The sequence below is a fragment of the Ctenopharyngodon idella genome, chromosome 9 (assembly GCF_019924925.1).
Source record: "Ctenopharyngodon idella isolate HZGC_01 chromosome 9, HZGC01, whole genome shotgun sequence".
In the NCBI taxonomy this organism is placed as follows: Eukaryota; Metazoa; Chordata; class Actinopteri; order Cypriniformes; family Xenocyprididae; genus Ctenopharyngodon; species Ctenopharyngodon idella.
The window spans coordinates 19871331-19892085 of record NC_067228.1 but is presented as its reverse complement, the minus strand read 5'-3'; the positions used below and the strand labels follow the sequence as shown (position 1 = coordinate 19892085).

General features: G+C 35.8%; 1 protein-coding gene across 4 annotated transcripts; it reads right to left on the bottom strand.

Moving 5' to 3' along the window:
* Nucleotides 1-894: 894 nt before the first annotated feature.
* morc3a (MORC family CW-type zinc finger 3a) lies at nucleotides 895-20517 on the bottom strand. 4 transcript variants are annotated; one of them, XM_051904683.1, is made up of 19 exons: nucleotides 20404-20517; nucleotides 18717-18789; nucleotides 18194-18326; nucleotides 15856-16079; nucleotides 15431-15587; nucleotides 15081-15228; nucleotides 14094-14225; nucleotides 13669-13788; nucleotides 13410-13507; nucleotides 12882-12980; nucleotides 12659-12787; nucleotides 9402-9476; nucleotides 9189-9231; nucleotides 9023-9097; nucleotides 8845-8923; nucleotides 8714-8768; nucleotides 7409-8606; nucleotides 1645-1889; nucleotides 895-1522 (listed from the first exon to the last, which is right to left on the bottom strand). In XM_051904683.1, exons 1-19 carry the CDS (start codon nucleotides 20440-20442, stop codon nucleotides 1384-1386), a joined length of 3261 nt encoding a protein of 1086 aa, XP_051760643.1. In that variant the 5' UTR covers nucleotides 20443-20517; the 3' UTR covers nucleotides 895-1383. The 4 variants fall into 4 exon arrangements, with proteins under 4 accessions (XP_051760643.1, XP_051760644.1, XP_051760645.1 ...); XM_051904685.1 differs by lacking the exons at nucleotides 895-1522; nucleotides 1645-1889; nucleotides 9189-9231 and having other exon boundaries at nucleotides 8504-8606; XM_051904686.1 differs by lacking the exons at nucleotides 895-1522; nucleotides 1645-1889; nucleotides 7409-8606; ... (1 more) ...; nucleotides 8845-8923; nucleotides 9023-9097 and adding an exon at nucleotides 10064-10230 and having other exon boundaries at nucleotides 9206-9231.
* Nucleotides 20518-20755: the final 238 nt, after the last annotated feature.

Below are 20755 nucleotides of genomic sequence, written 5' to 3'. Positions count from 1 at the left end.
GTAATGTTTTCAAACTTTTGACTGGTAGTGTATCTTTAATTTCACCAAGCTGATTCAGGATTCAGCTGATTTTTCAGGATTCTTTGATGAATAAAAAGTTAAAAAAAGCTCACTAAAACCCTCGCAGTCATCATGTTTTCAGGTCTTTTCATGTTTGATTTTGATGTGACAAAGCGGTGATATCTAAGTGGGTGAGCTGTTTACTTACTTAGCCTTCCCATTGACGCCATCATTTTGTTCATTCAGACCAACGCTCAGAACGCGCACATGAACAAGAGGTGGGATTTATCGCACAAACCAATCATATCCAATCACAGCGCGATGGAGGAACTGCCTCCTCTCACGTGACTTTCCCCCATTTATTCTCTATTACCCCCCACAAAATCCACTGCACGCTTTAGGGGCTCTGTTCATTCTCTATGAGCTCAAGGGAGGCACGAGAGACGCGCACTCCCGCTGTAACTTTACCTGAGGGTGTTGCTGTTGGACAGTGTTCCTTTAGAAAAACGAGTGACTTGTACACTTTTTATTGTCACATTTTGTAATATTTGCATTGTTTTATTTTTGGAATATGGATTATTTTCTCATACTAATTTTTTGAGGAGGCAAGGGGAAACACCCCTGGTATGCATGTATATCTATAGTGTATTTATTTATTTTTTTTAACTATTATAGTGTAGGCTACTAAAACTATATAGAATAAAAACGGCATGTAAAATACTGTTTGATACTACAACAGTACAAATAAAAAGCCTTCTGTTGTGATTTTTGTTAACAGTATGTGAAAACTTAAACGTTTATGTATCTGTTTGTAAAAGAGTTACAAGTAGGCAACAACATTATTTTTTAATAACAAATAATATCTCAGATGAACAAGAAAGACAGAAAGAACTCTTTTTAATTAAACAAATACAAAATTTATTTCATATTTAACCATTTTTTCCCCGAAACACCACTATTTACAATTTTATACACAGAATTGCTTGTACACAATTTGAGTAGCAATTACTACAGCTTCTGTACACAATTGTATCAGAAATATTGTGTATCAGAAATGCACACAACCGCATATAAAAATGACAGAAAACTTAACTTAAAATGCTATAACATTTGTAAGCTAAGTAAGCTCAAGTCTTTGTGGCAAAAAGGCCAAACGCTATTCTTGACAACTTATTTCTATTTCATTAACCGAAAGAACACAAGGATTTAAAAAGGAATGTAAAACTTGCACAAAGAACGGCAAGTGTTAATTAGTAAGAACGTGTAAATAAATAAAACATTTTAATATTAAGTTTAATATTTTCAGAGTGCAACAGAATTTGAACCTCGATGAACAAAACATTAACTTAGGCAGCTGGTTAAAGGTGTTAAGTAAAAGTGGTCTCAAGAGGGGGGAATCTCCTCTATGACCTGATTTAAAATCTCATCTATGACCTCACAGTCATAATTCACTTGGTTAAGGTCCAGTGCAGGAACAAAAGTGACCAACAAACGGGCGACACTGCACCTCAGCTCCCTCAACCTAAGGACAGAACAGAGAGAGCAGATTTATAAATGTGCATTAAAACGTGACTCCTGATGAGCATATATAGAAATGCCACCTTAACACTGAAAATCTTTAAAGTAAGTCAACAAAGCTCTTACTTGGCCGGTGCCACTGAGTTCTCTCCCTCCACTGGTCTTTCATTGCTCTCTCCATCCTTTTTGATCCCATTCACAAGGTTTGCAGCTGTGCTTGTGCTGCATGTTTGATCTGAACTGGTGTTACTGTCCCTCAGAGTCTCTTTTGCTACTTTTGTATTATTCCACTCCTCTTTGTATTTCCTCAGCTCTTCTACTTCCTTCTGCAACTGCTCACAGCGAGTTTTCTCCTGTTCCAAGCTGTCCAGCTTTAAGTACACAATTGAGTTTGTGGGTTTTGAAGAATGGAAGAAGGGAAAAAAGAAAAACAGTTTAAGCCTGACTGATCAAATAATAAGCTTGTGTAGACCGGAATGCTGGTATGTCCCCATCATGCCTCTTAACTAGTTTAAACAGCAAGGCTTCCATTGTCAGCCAGCTTCACCAGTATAAATAAATTACCTTCACATGCAAGCTTTACCATTTAAAAGGTTAGTTCAAGCACTGACTGTAAGACTTTCGCTCATGTTCGAAACACAAATGTATCTTTAATGAAACCTGAGATATGTGTCCCCTCCATTGAAAGTCCATGCAACCAAAATGTTCATGCTTCAAAAAGTTCATAAAGATATTGTAGAATCGAGTGGTTTATTGCAAGTCTTCTGATGAGGCACGGATGTTTATTATAATTTAGGCTTTTATTCACATTTAAACACTGATCAACACACATATATACAGCAAATCAAATATGGTAAACAGAAGCTCATATGTGGTTGCTTACAGGGTTAGTTCACCCAAAAATGAAAATAATGTCATTTATTACTCACCCTCATGTCGTTCCACACCCGTAAGACCTTCGTTAATCTTCGGAACGCAAATTAAAATATTTTTGTTGAAATCCGATGGCTCAGTGAAGCCTGCATCACCAGCAATGGTACTTTCTCTGTCAAGATCCATAAAGGTACTAAAAACATATTTAAATCAGTTCATGTGAGTACAGTGGCTCAATCTTAATATAATAAAGTGACAAGAATATTTTTTGTGCACCAAAAAAACTAAACAACAACTTTTTAACAATATCTATTGATGGCCGATTTCAAAACACTGCTTCATGAAGCTTTGGAGCTTTATGAATCGAATCAGTGGTTCGGAGCACCAAAGTCACGTGATTTCAGCAGTTTGGCAGTTTGACATGCGATCCGAATCACTGATTCGACAGAAAAGATTCGTAAAGCTCCGAAGCAGTGTTTTGAAATTGGCCATCACTAGATATTGTTAAAAAGTCGTTATTTTGTTTTTTTGGCGCACAAAAAATATTTTCATCGTTTTGTAATATTAATATTGAACCACTGTACTCGCATGGACTGATTTAAATATGTTTTTAGTACATTAATGGATCTTGAGAGAGGAAGTACCATTGCTGGTGATGCAGGCTTCACTGAGCCATCGGATTTCAACAAAAATATCTTAATTTGTGTTCTGAAGATGAATGAAGGTCTTACGGGTGTGGAACGACATGAGGGTGAGTAATAAATGACAGAATTTTCATTTTTGGGTGAACTAACCCTTTAATGTGCGAGAACCAATAAGGTTTGTTCCTGGGTGTCACACAAGTATATGGCTGAGCTTCCGTTGACCATATTTGATTAACTTTGATTGACTAGTGTTGAAGGTTTTGGTGGAATTTACTTTCAGTGGAAGAACAGAAATCTCTCAGGTTTCATTAAAAAATATCTTCATTTGTGTTTTAAAGATGAACAAAAATCATACAGGTTTGGAACGACATGAAGGTGAGTAAACAAGACAAGTTTTAATTTCTGGGTGAACTAACCCTTTAACAGTAGTTAAAGGGTTAGTTCGCCCAAAAATGAAATTTCTGTCATTAATTACTCACCCTCATGTTGTTCCACACCCATAAGACCTTCGTTCATTTTGATGAAATCCGAGAGGTTTTTAATCCTCCATTGAAAGCAACGAAATTACCACATTCAATGTCCAGAAAAGTAGTAAAAACATCTTTAACCCTCTTTTGCTGTTCGTTTGGGGTCAACACTCGTGCTGTTTGGGGTCTCTGGAGACCCCAGTCAATAAAATGTAATTTTGTAACAAAATAATTATTTCTTTTTTTAACAAATGTAATTTTACTCAGTTTATCAATGTTTTTACTCAACATTTGTGCAGTTTATGGAGAATGTATGATATTTTTTAAATGTATATAAATAAATTAAAAAATATTTTAATACAAAAGCAGCTTTTTTTTTTTTTACGTAAAATTCATTTTATAAAAGACCCACATTTCTAACTTTCATTCATGGGGATAACATACAGGTGCTGGTCATATAATTAGAATATCATCAAAAAGTTGATTTATATCACTAATTCCATTCAAAAAGTGAAACTTGTATATTATATTCATTCATTACACACAGACTGATATATTTCAAATGTTTATTTCTTTTAATTTTGATGATTATAACTGACAACTAAGGAAAATCCCAAATTCAGTATCTCAGAAAATTAGAATATTGTGAAAAGGTTCAACTTTGAAGACACCTGGTGCCACACTCTAATCAGCTAATTAACTCAAAACACCTGCAAAGGCCTTTGAATGGTCTCTCAGTCTAGTTCTGTAGGCTACACAATCATGGGGAAGACTGCTGACTTGACAGTTGTCCAAAAGACGACCATTGACACCTTGCACAAGGAGGGCAAGACACAAAAGGTCATTGCAAAAGAGGCTGGCTGTTCACAGAGCTCTGTGTCCAAGCACATTAATAGAGAGGCGAAGGGAAGGAAAAGATGTGGTAGAAAAAAGTGTACAAGCAATAGGGATAACCGCACCCTGGAGAGGATTGTGAAACAAAACCCATTCAAAAATGTGGGGGAGATTCACAAAGAGTGGACTGCAGCTGGAGTCAGTGCTTCAAGAACCACTACGCACAGACGTATGCAAGACATGGGTTTCAGCTGTCGTGTCAAGCCACTCTTGAACAACAGACAGCGTCAGAAGCATCTCGCCTGGGCTAAAGACAAAAAGGACTGGACTGCTGCTGAGTGGTCCAAAGTTATGTTCTCTGATGAAAGTAAATTTTGCATTTCCTTTGGAAATCAAGGTCCCAGAGTCTGGAGGAAGAGAGGAGAGGCACACAATCCACATTGCTTGAGGTCCAGTGTAAAGTTTCCACGGTCAGTGATGGTTTTGGGTGCCATGTCATCTGCTGGTGTTGGTCCACTGTGTTTTCTGAGGTCCAAGGTCAACGCAGCCGTATACCAGGAAGTTTTAGAGCACTTCATGCTTCCTGCTGCTGACCAACTTTATGGAGATGCAGATTTCATTTTCCAACAGGACTTGGCACCTGCACACAGTGCCAAAGCTACCAGTACCTGGTTTAAGGACCATGGTATCCCTGTTCTTAATTGGCCAGCAAACTCACCTGACCTTAACCCCATAGAAAATCTATGGGGTATTGTGAAGAGGAAGATGCGATATGCCAGACCCAACAATGCAGAAGAGCTGAAGGCCACTATCAGAGCAACCTGGGCTCTAATAACACCTGAGCAGTGCCACAGACTGATCGACTCCATGCCACGCCGCATTGCTGCAGTAATTCAGGCAAAAGGAGCCCCAACTAAGTAATGAGTGCTGTACATGCTCATACTTTTCATGTTCATACTTTTCAGTTGGCCAAGATTTCTAAAAATACTTTCTTTGTATTGGTCATTAGTAATATTCTAATTTTCTGAGATACTGAATTTGGGATTTTCCTTAGTTGTCAGTTATAATCATCAAAATTAAAAGAAATAAACATTTGAAATATATCAGTCTGTGTGTAATGAATGAATATAATATACAAGTTTCACTTTTTGAATGGAATTAGTGAAATAAATCAACTTTTTGATGATATTCTAATTATATGACCAGCACCTGTAGATAATTTTACATGGTTTAGTGTAAGATTTTTGCCCATCTTTTGGAAAATGCAGTTTTAAAAGTAAAAAATGATCACTTTATCCAGTAGACAGCTGCAGAGCTCCACTATTTGCTATGTGCTTTTTGACTGAAAGACATCTTTTCACAAGTTTTTTTGCAGTTGGATTTATATCTACATATTATGAAATCACAATTATAACAATAAAAATTACTTTTTGTCAAAGTTTAGCATTTTTTGTACTGAAAAAAAAAAAAAAAAAAGTTATAATAAAAAAGTTATATTACATATTGAGTACAAATACATGACATGAACATCAAAATGCAATGAACTGAACAGCAATAACAAATGAGCAAATAAAGCACATGGATTCTGTGTGTGTGTGTGTGTGTGCATTCTGCACTGTGGATGTTTTAAAGTGTGCCACTTCATTTCTGTCTAAAATTGAAAAACTGATTTTCTTCAGTACACAAAATGTTAAACTTTGACAAAAAAAATATTGTTATTGTTATAATTGTGATTTCATAATATTTAGATATGAATCCAACTGAAAAAAAAACTTTTAGTTTTTTTTAGTTAGTCAAAAAGCACATAGCAAATAGTGGAGCTCTGCAGCCATCTACTGGATAAAGTGATAATTGTTTTACTTTTAAAACTGCATTTTCCAAAAGATGGGCAAAAATCTTACACTAAACCATGTAAAATTATCCATGTTATCCCCATGAATGAAAGTTAGAAATGTGGGTCTTTTATAAAGTGAATTTTACATAAAAAGCTGTTTTTGTATAAAAACCTATTTTAAAAAAATGTTTTAATTTATTTATATAAATTTAAAATATATCATAAATCCTCCAAAACTGCATAAATGTTGAGTAAAAACATTAATAAACAGAGAAAAATTACATCTGTTTAAAAAAAAAAAAAAAATTATTATTTTGTTACAAAATTACATTTTGTTGCCTACATTTTAGGACCCCGGAAAGCATGAGTGTTACTTTTTTTTTCCACACTAACATAAAAACAGATATCATTCCAGTTTATTTTTTTCATTTGTAGATCTAGAAAGTGTTGACAACCGTACAAAGTCTCATGCCATTTAGACAAAGAGAACTTTTTTTTTTAAATTTCAGAAATCCTCATTTGGGGTCAAAAAGACCCCGAACAGCGCCAGAGGGTTAAATTAGTCAACGTGACTGCAGCGGTTCAACCTTAATGTTATGAAGTGATGAGAATACTTTTTGTACGCAAAAACAAAACAAAAATAACGACTTTATTCAAAATTAGTCTCTCCTCTGCTACGCTATTTTCGTTGCAGCTTCCAGGTTCTGTCCGAAAGGCGGCTCAGTATTGGCCAACGCCTGTTCATGCGTGTGATGTTGACGCAGGAGCCAGCCAATAATGAGCTGGCGTTCAGAACGTAAACATGGAAACGCAGCACTGCGCCAAATGCGTAACAGACTGACAGGGAAGAGGAAAATTTTTTGAATAAAGTCGTTATTTTTGTTTTGTTTTTGTGCACAAAAAGTATTCTCGTCGCTTCACAACATTAAGGTTGAACCACTGCAGTCACGTTGACTATTTTAACGATGTCTTTACTACTTTTCTGGATATTGAATGTGGTAATTTCATTGCTTTCAATTGAGGATAAAAAACCTCTTGGATTTCATCAAAATATCTTAATTTATGTTCCGAATATGAACAAAGGTCTTATGGGTGTGGAACGACATGAGGCTGAGTAATTAATTAATTTCACTTTTGGGTGAACTAACGAGTCTGGAAATTCATGCAGGTCTTTTCAGCAGGGACCAATTTCATTTTACTTACGAGCATTTTGAGAGTCAAAGATATCAGGAGCTCACCTTAATTCTCAGTTCATTGCATTCTGTATTGCGCTTGTCCAGCTCCCTTAGAAGAAAGTCCACTTGAAGAGCCATTTCATCATCTACATTTTCAAAAACATTTGCTGTTGATGACTGTCCCTCTCCCTCAGCTTTCAGCTGGGCACGACGCACCTCATCCTGTGCCTCTTTCTCAGCTTTGATTTGCAACAACGCCTCCTCTTTCTTTTTTAGCTCCTCCTTTTCTTGTTTAAGCTCTTCGTTTTGCTGGGTGGCCTGTAAGTAGAGAGTCTTATAGTCTTGTTCCTCTGATGGATCTGTCTGGATGCTCTGATGGCTGCAGTCTTTATTAACAGTGAGTTTCAGGAGTTTGATCTCTTTCTCCCGAACCTGCTCTCTGAATTCATCTCTTTCCTGGGCTGTGGCCTCCAGGAGATTTAGCAGGTTATCCTGTTGCTTCTGTGCTTCATGGGTTGGCACAAGGTCTATTTCTATGTCAGAGAAAAGTGAGGCCTTAGAAGTTGTTGATGTCATACCTTCCTGGTTTTTTACATCTGACTTTGGATGTTTTTCAAAACTGATTCTATTCTCCTTAATTGTGCCCCCCAGATCTGCAAGATTTGGTCTGGAAACTTCTGCACTACTACATCTCTCAACCTCCACAGGGCCTTTGGTCATTTCTGTAGTGTTACTCATCTTGCATTTCACATCAGCGCTCTGTTCCTTCCTTCTAGCATCATTCTCAGTCTCCTCCCTCTTGATCTGCTGGTCTTCCTCCTCCTTTACAATCAAACGTTCCGTTTGGGTTGTTATGCTGGTTTGGCCATTTGAAGTTGATGGCTCCATTGTTGCATTTCTAGTATCTTCAGTTTCTATGTGATCTTGATCACTGCACTCCATATATAATCCTAGTGCATCCTCGCTGGTACTTTCTTCTGTCTTTACCTTAGAGAGGTCAAAGGGCAAGGGTTTGGGTCGTGGCGTGCTGTTGGTCTCAACAATAACAACATCATCATCACCACCACCAATGCTTGTTTCATCTGCATCATTTTCATCAACTTTATTGTCATTATTGTCTGCGATCCCCAAAGGTGAGGATATGAAATCAGCTGTAGCTGTAGACGTTGATGGACTATCTGATGTGTTGCTACAGTAAGCAAGAAATGTTCTAGCTCTTTTTGCAGCTTGGCTCTGGGTAGGTCCTAGAGTTCTTTTCATCCTTTAGGAGAAAGGTTGAAATCAAATTGTGTGGAAAAAGAGAATTAAGAGAAAATTAACATAAATACAACAATAAAAAAGAAGAAAGGGAGAAAGAGAATGATGTACCTTTTAGGAGTGGAGAGGGAAATGACATTTGAAATCACTGGCATGTTGTTCGAGGCTATAGAAATAATATTATTAATATAAATAATTAAAATTTTGTATCAAAACCAAATATGCACAAAACGGGGCCTCACCAGATTGTGAGAGGGGTACTGATTTGGAAGGGCTCTGCGCTGCCAAAGAGACCGTAGGTGACCCGGGTGAGGAAGGGGCCTGTGGAAACAAAAAGAGAACGCAAGACTTAAATATGTTCTGATAATTGATAATTGCTTAACTAGAAAAAACAAACAAACAAACAAAAAAAAACCTTACATTTTGCTGGAGTTGACACACAACGTCAGGTTTCCTTTTCAGACCCTCGTTCACATTTCTCAACCTGGCTTCCACCTAATCCAGAGAAATTACCACTTAAATTACAAAGAAAAGAAATACAAAAAGAGTACAAAACACAAACTCACCAGCCATTGGTTGAAATTACCTGCATTCTTTTCTGTTCCTGCTGTTTTTTGAGGTTTCTTTCACTGTGTCAACATAACAAAGAACATTACTGTCTGACTAAATCACCTCTGGACACCTGGTATATCAGATCCATTTCTTTTAAATAAATCACTGGCTTAACTATATCTTGCATAAATCAATAATTATTCATATTTAAATAAAATAAATAGTTCTAACAAATGATTTCACTCACTGCAGTTTGTATTCTTTCAGGCAGTTTGAATTTTCATCCTCAGAATCTTCAGCTTCTTCTGGTTTTTCACATTGCCTGAATATAGAAAGAACAACTGTTTAAGCTTAAACTCGTTTAGAGATTTGCGAACAAACTCAGAAGCAATTACATTTCTTGATAAATATCACTGATATCTAATCTACTCTACAAGTTTCTACAAATGATACATTGCTATAATGCACTGAAATTCCTTTTTGTGTTTTCACACCTTATATATGTTCAAGGATGCAAAAAAAGAAAAAAAGACAAGTCACAGGTTGTGTTCTTGGAAAAGAATAAGAATAGGCGGTCTGGTGCAAGCTACATATCTTACTTCATTACTTGTTAAATATGGATTTTTTTTTACACAAACGCATCGCTTTGATTCAGAAGGCCTTTATTAACCCCACAGAGCCATGTAGAGTATGTTTATGATGGATGGATGTGGATGGAGACACTTTCTTCAGCTCAAACTCGTTGATCCCACTCACTGCCATTATAAAGGATGTGTCAGGATATTTATTAATATTTCTCCGATTGTGTTCATCAGAAAAAAGAAAGTCATATACACCTAGGATGGCTTGAGGGTGAGTAAAGCTTGGGGTAATTTCATTTTAAAGTGAAATAATCCTTTAAGTACTCACCCTCAAGTCGTCCCAAACCCGTAAGACCTTTGTTCATCTTCGGAACACAAACGCTGTACACATGAGCAGCACGACGCATGCGTGTGATGCTGATGCAGGAGCCGGCCAATACTGAGTCTGCGTTCGGACGTAGAACACGGAAGCCTGCACTGTGTTCACTATGTCAACTGCGTATGACAATTGTTAAATAAAGTCGTTATTTTTGTATTCTTGTTGCTTCATAACATTAAGGTTAAGTCACGTGGACTATTTTAACAATGTCATTAATACCTTTCTGGATCTCAAAAGGTGCAATGACGTTGCTGCCTATGTGTGGTTTAGAAACCCTCTGGTTTCATCAAAAATATCTTAATTTGCGTTCCGAAGATGAGCGAAATTCTTACGGGTTTGACAGAAATTTCATTTTTGTGTGAACTAACCCTTTAACGTTAGGATCACAAGGAAGGCAATGCAAAGACTGTTTTTCTAAAACTTGGCACTGCAAAACGTCTTGTAATCCTCTGAGGCATCTCTATCATTTTGTTGATTGAGTTAACCTGTGTTTTGCATCTGTCTTGTATTTACTACTACATGACGTGCAAATCAGTGGGCGGGGCTAAAGAGGCAATGATGTAGAAGTATGCGTTGATCTTCTTCTGTAGAGGCGGTCTTTCTTTGCACTATGACGTAATAAATGTGACAAAATCTGAAAAAAGTAATTTTGGAAACTTGGTTTCAATAAAAGCTGTTTTTGGACAAAGGGGGGAGTTTTGAGTTCTGAAACATACAGGATATTTTTTATAATGCAATGACCTCTTACAGTTGTGGTCAGAATTATTGGCACCCTTGGTAAATATGATCAAAGATGACTGTAAAAATAAATCTGCATTGTTTGTCCTTTTCATCTTTAATTCATAAAATTAGCAAAAATCTAACCTTTCATTAGAGGAAAAGAATTGAAAGTGGGGGGAAAATCACATTATGACATAAATGTTTTTCTCCAAAACACGTTGGCCACAATTATTGGCACCCCTAGAATTTTTTATAGTAAAATATCTCTGAAGTATATTCCCATTCATATTTAAATTTTTTTAGCAAACCAGGGTGATCATGAACATAAAATTGTCCAGCCATGACTTCCTGTTCCACAGGAGTACAAATATGTGTAAACACAAAGGCCAAATTCCCTTAATTATTCATCATAATGAGTAAAACCAAAGAATATAGTTCTGATGTGCAGCAAAAGATTGTTGAGCTTCACAAAATAGAAAGTGGCTGTAAGAAAATAGCTAAAGCATTGAAAAATCCCCATTTCCACTATCAGGGCAATAATTAAAAAGTTCCAATCAACTAAAGATGTTACAAATCTGCCTGGAAGAGGATGTGTGTCTATATCGTCCTAATGCGTGGTGAGGAGGAAAGTTTGAGTGGCCAAAGGCTCTCCAAGGATCACAGCTGGAGAACTGCAGAGATTAGTTGAGTCTTGAGTCTCAGAAAGCCTAAAAAAAATGATCAAACAGCACCTACATCCCCACAAGTTGTTCGGGAGGGTTACAAGAAAAATCCTCTGCTCTCATCCAGAAACAATCTCCAGCATATTCAGTTGTCAGACAAGACTGGAACTTCAAACAGGACCGGCTTCTATGGTCAGATGAAACTAAAAAAAGAGCTTTTTGGCAGCAAACCCACCAGATGGGTTTGGTGCACACATGGATAAAAAGTACCCCATGCCCACAGTTAAATATACTGCTGGATTTTTAATGCTGTGAGCCTATTTGTTTTGCTGGAGGTCCTGGACATCTTGTTCAGATACATGGTATCATGGATTCTATCAAATACCAACAGATAAAAAATTAAAACCTGACCACTTCTGCTAGAAATCCAATAATGGGCCGTGGTTGGATCTTCCATCAGGACAATGATCCAAAACAAACATCAAAACCAACCCAAAAATGTGTCACTGAGCACAAAATGAAGCTTCTGCCATGGCATCCAAGTCCCCTGACCTGAACCCTAAAGAAAATGAGTGTGGTGAACTGAAGAGAAGAAGCACCAACATGGAGCTGGGAATCTGAAGGATCTGGAGAGATTCTGTATGAAGGAATGGTCTCTGATCTCTTGTCAGGTGTTCTCCAAACTCATCAGGCATTATAGAAGAAGACTCAGAGCTGTTATCTTGGCAAAAGGAGGTTGCAATAAGTATTGAATAAAAGTGTGCCAATAATTGTGGCCAACATGTTTGAATGTGATTTTCCCCCCACTTTCAATTCTTTTCCTTCAATGAAAGGTTAGATTTTTGCTAATTTTATGAATTAAAGATCAAAAGGATAAACCATGCAAATTTATTTTTACAGTCATTTTTGATCATATTTATCAAGGGTGCCAATAATTCTGACCACAACTGTATATGTCAAAAGATCAAAGACATTTTGATTTCTCAATTCATGACCCCTTTAAAGGTTTGCAGAGGTAATCCTTTTTGGATAATAATAATGGATAATGCAAATGGAAAGGCACAAAAGTATGACCAAGTGTAATATGATTCTTCAAAGACCTTTTTGGAAGTTTTATTAAACATATCAAAAGCTAAACAATGAAAAGTCAGATTAAACAAACCTGAACTGGGGGTCTGGATTCAATCGACAGAACCATTTTTCAGGCAGCTTATTCGTGTCGATGCCATCTGGAAGTTTCCTCCACTTCAGACAATCATCACACTGAACCCAGGTCTGATCAGGACGTTTCCTTTACGTTAAACAAAATTTATACATGGAAACATGGTGAATAAAGTAGCCAAAAGAAACAAAATGTTTTGTAGTGTATGTCAGTGTATACTAACGGCATATCCTCCATAAGCACTGCGTTGGGCACTCCCCTCTTATGGCGGATTGCTTTCCAGTATTCTTCCAGTTTCACGCCCAAAACGTTCATTGTTCTCCTGCGTGGACAAACAACAAACAGCTTAGACTACTATATAAATGATTTCCTGTTGTAAAAAACAAAATTTGCTCCCAAAAACTGAGTCATTAACTTAAATGGGAAAGAGCTTATTTAGTTATAAAACAGTCTAGTATGAGAACATAACTTAACAAGGGTTCAGACAATTCTTGCAATTACCTGAATTGTTTGTAACCCTGCCTGCCTCATCAAAAACCAAACGCTGAATAGCAAATGAGCTCACAAAATAAGATATTCATAATTAGTCAAAACATTTTAAATTCAAATACTTGTGCAGTGAACATCTGCATATATTTAATGTATTGACCATATACAGTATGTAGTAGAAATGAGAGACAGTATATATACTGAACAGAAAACAGTAATTCTAAACTTACATTACAGTCCACCTGTACAGTATCACACTCACCTGTACTCTTCTGTGTAGTCAAAGTCCTGCTTGTTGTGTGTTGGCTTAAGAAAGTTGCACTCAATCACTGCAATGACTCCCACTCCTCTTCCATTTGCCTATTGCAAAATCAAGATTGAAAATGCATTTGAATAGTAGTAAAAGTAGTAAAAAAAAAAATACAAAACATTATTTTGTTATTCTAAAGAAGGTGGTGTTGAGGTGAGAAAAAAAAAAACAAATACATTAAAATTTATATAATTAATATTTAAATATTCACCCTGTTTTGGCATCCAACACGCTCATAGGCTTTGATGAGCCGGTTTTTATGGTACATCATGACTCCGTAATGTTCTTTGCTCTTAGTATTGTATCCAAATGTGATGGGGATGCTTTCTTTCTGAGTAGAAAAGACTTAAGGAAAGGTTATTATGTATGTATTCATAGCTAATTTAGTCCTGTATTCTGACCAGAAATTACATTAATGATCTGACTGTGTTATTGATGTTTTTTTATTTTTTTTATTATTATAATATTTTGTACTATAAATTCCTAAAATGAGAAACTTTGGTTTATGTCAACTTGCTTTCATGTTCAAAAAACACATTTTTCTGCCTCTTATTAAGTTAGAATCTTGTGGAACTAATTTCCAAGTAGTTATCAGGAATTCTTTGGGAAAATAACAGCTTGTGATTGTGTGGATACATTTAGAAAGTTGGGTTTGTATTTATCCTTGACAATGTGTGCCAGGCTTTTAGAGATCAGCTGGGTTTTCACTTTTTGTCCACGAATGATAATCTGCATTTTGGGCTTCAAGTATAGGATGCTACAGTACGCCTGGAAAAAGATAACATGAATGCAGACACATATTACTGTTATGTTCAAACCAGTAGCGGCTCCTGACTGTAAATTTAGGTAGGGCAGATTCAGAGTCTTAGCGCTAGTTTCTGTAAAACATTTTGTACAATTTACATTCTAATCACTGATCACATGCATACTGACATGTTTTGGCAGGACTAGAGTCCTTGTGTTATTCAGCCTGAGGATGGTGACACACCCATAGAATGCTATCTTAGAATTGCTTAATGTAGTATTTATCTCCTCCGAATGTTGTTTTAGAATATTGCAATTTGTGGAGGAATTCCGTTGAGGAAAAGAAAGTCATGTCTATTATCAGAAAAAACATAAGATGAACACAACAGAACTATATAACAGCTGATTATGTTTAAATAAAGGATTTATACTTTATACCTCAGTGGCTCTAAATTACAGCACACTGCAGTTCCATTTATCACCACAGATTTACATGGGAAAACTGTGGGGCGTTGTAGAGCTGAGGAGGACTCAGGCACCCACTGCCCTCTTAGAATCATTATATATGCCTGCCGAAGCCATCCGTTAAATTTTAATATATCCTGCTCACTTTAGGACTTAAAATACTCTAGAAGATCCAAAGAGTATTTGTTGTAGAATGCTGAACACAATTATTGATTCAGTTTATCTACAGGTCTGTTTTGCATGAATATTTTAGTAGGGCACTGCCCCACCTGCCCTTACAGATGAGCCACAGCTGGTTCAAACTGTAATGCATAATGCAGTGATATCTATCATCATAGACACACTGATAACACATTATGTAGACTGTAATCTGTTAGACCTACTCAACATAGAGTAGGACGGTGAAGTACTCACCCGCAGGGAGAAGTCGCTCTCTGGGCTTGACTGTAACAGGCGACAGGGTTGCTTGTATTTCTCCTTTTCACTCTCATATACTTCAGATGGAATCTGGATGTCATAGCGGTCTGATTCAAAGTCAAACTCAGATTTGTCAGAGGATGTTCTGTAGCAGAAAAAAAAAACATTCTCTGAACCATTTCAACTATGCGTTCCTGTGCTTGGTAGCTCAAGAGTATGGCGCTAGCAACACCAAGGTTAAGCTGAATCAGATGTTAAAACACTGCTCTAAACTACATTATTAGCAGATCTTTTCATTATTTCTGATATTTATTATTCTCTGCCTCACTCTCTCCCAGCATGCTCACTTGCGGAGATTCCAAATGATGATTCGTGTTCCTGTGGACTCTGTGGTATAGTGTGCATTGATGGCACTGAGTTCAGAGAGCAGTTCATCCTCTGTCTGGAACAGAGAAAAGTGCAGGATATCTTGGAGACTTGCTGTGTGTTGTGGCTCGGGCCGGAGTGAGAGGAAAAGTCAAGGATAAACACGTCATACAGATAATAGAAATATATGCTTAAACTCTTATAAAAAAGAAAAAAAAAACTTTTTCAACAAATGGTGAAACTGATCAAATGCAAATGAACATTAGGCACTGGATTCCTACTGTTTAATATCATCTCTCTAACACCTTTTCATATTTTTATATCATGCTAATAATTCTATTAAACCCTTTGTAGACCATCAATTTAAGCCTCCTCTTGTCTTTGCTTATTTGGAAGGTAAGGATATATGACTGTCCGTTGCGTTTGAATGAGACAATGGGTACAATGACATTCTCTGCCTGTATCTCTTGAAGGTACGTCTGGGACAGCAGGCCCACACACATGGACTCTCCGTTCTTGGAAAACACAATGGCGTCCTTTCCCAAGCGCATGGAGCCAGACTTAAACCCATTGCCGTAGAGGCCCACAGGGACATGGCCATTTATAGTCTCCTTGTCACTAAAGCCAAAACTTAAGAGGGAGAGGAACACAATATATTAAAATTTGTATTTATATTACCATTCAACTGTAGGGATTAAAGAAATGAATACTTTTATTCAGCAACAATGCTTTAAATTCATCAAACGTGAAAGTACAGATACTTATAATACAAATAAACACTGTTCCTTTGAACTTTCTATTCATCAAAGAATCATGAAGATCAGTTTCCACAAAATGTTTCTTAAGCACCAAATCAGCATATTTGAATGATTTCTGAAGAATCATGTGACACTGCAGACTAGCATCACAGGAATAAATTTTAAAATATATTAAAATAGAAAAAAGTTTATATTTACAAAATTATTAGTTTTTTTCAACAGCTTACACACATTTTCAAAACTGCCTCACATCTCTTGCAAAATAAAGCACTGCATTCAAATATCACAAACACATCTCAAAAGCAAACATTTGTCTTACGTTGCAAACAACCTTTTTCTTAATATTCTATTTTTGGATATATCATATACACACAGTTACTCAAATCCTAAAGCTCTTCTTTCATGAGCTCCTACGTACATTTCTGTACAAGATCGAAAGTAATTGGCAGAGAGATGTTGAAAAATTCACGGTAAACACAAAGCAAGATTGAAACCCAACTATTTATTTTTTTACTGTAAGCATTGGTGGTTGTGAATACAGTATTACACAGTACCAAAGAAATACATCAACCATGTGTACAGAAACAATGGTTGTGGTTGAAAAAAGAAAATCAAGATACTTCCTGTTAGATTTTTGTTTGTTACATAGAGAATTGTGTGTTGTGTTGAGTCGAAGGCCGAGAATTAGTGTATGGTTTTGCAGATTTGGTGTGTGGTTCTGGTATTTGAGTATCAGGTTTCAGAAACTGTGTGACAAGTAAGGATTTTTTTTTTGTGTGCAAGCAGTTGAAAAAAACTGTAATAATATTTTACAATATTATTGTTTTATGGTATTTTTGAACATTAGAGGCTAATTTCAAAATCATTAAAAAAAATTTACTGACCCCAAAATATCAAACAGTAGTGTAAATAATATATATAAAAAACATTTATAATGTTACAAAAAAGTTCTATTTTATAATAAATGCTGTTCTTCAAACTTTCTGCTCATCAAAGAATCCTGATAAAAGACAGTTTCAGTTTCCACACTTCATTAAACAACCAGTTTCAACTATGATAATAAGAAAGGTTTCTTGAGCACCAAATCAGCACATTAGAGTGTGTAGCAACTCATAATGTAGTAACTGCATATAATGTAAAAACTGCACATAATATAACAAGTATTAAATCATTATTGTAATGCAATGTTCATAATGTAACAATTTTCTCAAAACGTAATAAAATCTTGAGCTCATAATGTAATAACAATTTTTACATTATGAGAAATTTATTTCATTATAAACTCACCAAAAACATGTCATGTTTCCATAATTGTAATAGCTTTTAAAACATAAAAAACATTAATATTCATTTACAGTGCATTTTTAAAAATCTAAATCCAGTCTTAAACTACCTGTGAAATGCAACATTTAAATATTCATGCAATTATTATTATTATTCTCATATTTTTATTAAACGTAAAGCATTGGTATTCCTTTACAGTAAATTTTAAAAATCTAAATCCAGTCTTAACCTGCCTACAAAATCAACCAGATTATTGATACTGCTATTATTATTATTATAACTACTACTACTTATACTTCTTGTATACATACAGTACATGTACAGGTAGTTTAAGACTGGATTTAGATTTTTAAAAATGCACTGCAAGGGAATACTAATGTTTTAAAAGCTATTACAATTAAGAAAACATGACATGTTTTTGGTGAGTTTATAATGTAATAAATTTCTCATAATGTACAAATTGTTATTACATTATGAGCTCAAGATTATATTGTTTTGAGAAATGATTACGTTATGAACATTTTATTACAATAATAATGTAATACTTATTACATTATGTGCAGTTTTTACATTATGTGCAGTTATTACATTATGAGTTGCTACAGAATGATTTATTAAGGATCATGTGATACTGTTAGAATCACTGTTAGGATCATAAAACCCAAATGTGTGCTAGTCAACACCCACCAGGTTCTCACCCACCTGAGCATTTTGTGCATCTTATCGTAATCCATTCCAGCTCCATTATCCATGAAAGTTAGACAGTCATGACCTTTGATTGCTGTCTTATCAATCCAAAACTGTTTGGCACTCACATCTGGGTCATAAGCATTGTCTAAAGTAGAAAAGATATATTTAAAATATGATCAAATTATTACAGATATTTATCTTAGTGTCTGAATAGCTCTCTACTGAGGTAACCCTGAAATCTATTCTTACAAAGTCTTTTAATTCCTTACTTGACCCTGGCAGGAGTTAAACTGAGTAAAGGACTTCATGGCTAACTGTTAATGAGCAATACATGAGATGCAATAAAACATATTACTCACATAATTTATTACGTACTAAATAGTGTCATGCACTGGTAATAGAGGCAGTAATATGTTTTAGATGTGAAACTAGGTTACAAATTCATAGTAATCTAACACTTGAGAGCACACACCCATTGCACCCAACTGCAAAATACATATTCACACAATGAATGATATCAGAAGTGTCCGCTCACCTATCAGCTCTGCAATGGCACTGAAGGGCCAGGTGTGGCTGGTGGAGTTGGTGTGAAGGAACTTTGGATTAAGCTATAAAAGGGTCAAGGAAACAGATGACACAGGAAACTTTATAAGTAACACACTATAATACACAATTTATGAACGTATGGATTTCTTAATAAAGCTGTATTCTAGGAATGTGGAACTGGTCACAGGAGCTGTATTACAGAAACTTCTTATTTTAATACTTCACTTAAGATTTGAAAAAAGGTCTATTTCCTAAGAGAAATTACCATGTTTACTGAACAGATAGGTAAGGTTCAGTGTTAGGATGTTTCTGTAATATATGACTTACAAATACATTTTTCTTCATAGTATCTGTTTGCAGGTTTGAATGTAAGACACTTTGGCTTGATTTAAGTTATTATACATTTTAACAAGGTATTTATTTAATCAAGAGCTTTTTTCTGAACCATTATAATTCATATATCATTTGAATGAGCCTTGTTCAAAGTTGTTTTAAAAAACACATAAATAGACAGAAGCACTCCGAAGTAAAAACAAATGTATTTTTTCCATAGATGAGATTTTTACTGATGATTTATAATCCTTTTACGAGAGGCCTACCATGAGCTCACAGTTATTGTTAAGTGATGATATATGGTACAAATCAGCATTTCTACTTATTATTAGGGGCCAACAGGCACTGAAGGTGTGAAGGCAGCTATTGTTTGTATCCGTTCTTCTTCTTCCAATCTTGTGTCTTTTTTAAGTTACATTTCATGCCTTTATTAAATAAGATAGTGTAGACGAGACATGAAGCAACAGTGAGGAGGATTGAGAAGAGATTTTACTCCTACTGCAGGACAGGAAAAAACCTTGAGCTAACTCGGTTCGCCATGTGTCGGAGCACAGCCCACAAGGTTATTACTCCGGTACCGCTCGTGTATCTATGGCGCTTGAGTCAAAGTGATAAAATTCGGCACACAAATAAAGGACAGTCTCAAAATTAACTATAGCGAATTTGGAGCCTCTATCACAAACCCTCTAGCGCCACCAACAGCTCAAACTTTCACTCATATTTATGCTAATAACGTTTGCACTGCAAGACGCTAGAAAATGAAATAACAGTTTGTCTGACAGATAATGTACTGGATTATCAAAATACGAAGTTTTAGTGTATCATTCCACTTTCGCCCAATTGGAGCCGCTGTTACTCAGCCATTTTTAAGGGGGAGCTACATATCACACTGATACACAGTGATGGACTACCAGCGGACGAAGTTTAAAAACAAGCGCCAAACGTCGCGTCTTTTTAGGGTCAAACGAATAAACATCAGTTTCGATTAGGCATTTCTCATTGACAGAGAAACGAAACTGAAAGTAAAATCCCATTTTGGAGCCTTTCTGATAGGACGACGAACACATACGTCACAGCAAAACAAATGCATGACCATAACATTAAACGATCACACAATTTTCCACACACTGTGAAAATATTTGTTGTTCATTGTTAAGAGCAAACACATAGAGCATTTAAGATGACATATAATCTGTCAACCTGCAAATAACAATGCTAACAGTGCGCGAAATTAGGTTATTACGTATACACTTTTCAATATATGGTCTATTAACATGGTGTCTACTACCATGCGTTAATTACACACGTCAGGCTATAATAATAAATGTATTAAACATTCATACCGCACTGAGCGGGATCCCTCTCTCCGTTTGCACTGCCATCCTTGATATGAACAAACCCGCGACAAAACTTCTAGAGGTGTGACTCCAACATCCGGAAGTGCTTAGTGCTGACCGAAGGATTTTCAAAATAAGAGCTTTATTTTTTAATTTTGTATTTATTTGATGTATTGTTTATTTGACGTCAGTATTTTTAAGTTATTAATATAAATAAATCATTAGACCTGTTTTGTTGTCATATGACAAGACCGCAAAGAGAACACCTTTTTAGACTCCCATAAGGTCAGTAAGTTTTTGTTTTTTGTTTTTTTTTTACTAAAAATAAAACATTCAGGGGAAGTCAGGGAAAATTATA

Bases quoted from the DNA above. Each gene is read 5' to 3' on its own strand.
- morc3a (XM_051904683.1), bottom strand. From the start codon at position 20,442: ATGGCAGTGCAAACGGAGAGAGGGATCCCGCTCAGTGCG. The intron at 12,788-12,881 runs GTTAGTATACAC...TTTAACGTAAAG, and splicing joins GTGCTTATGGAGGATATGCC to GAAACGTCCTGATCAGACCT. The intron at 9,477-12,658 runs GTTTGTTTAATC...TTCTATATTCAG, and splicing joins AATCCAGACCCCCAGTTCAG to GCAATGTGAAAAACCAGAAG.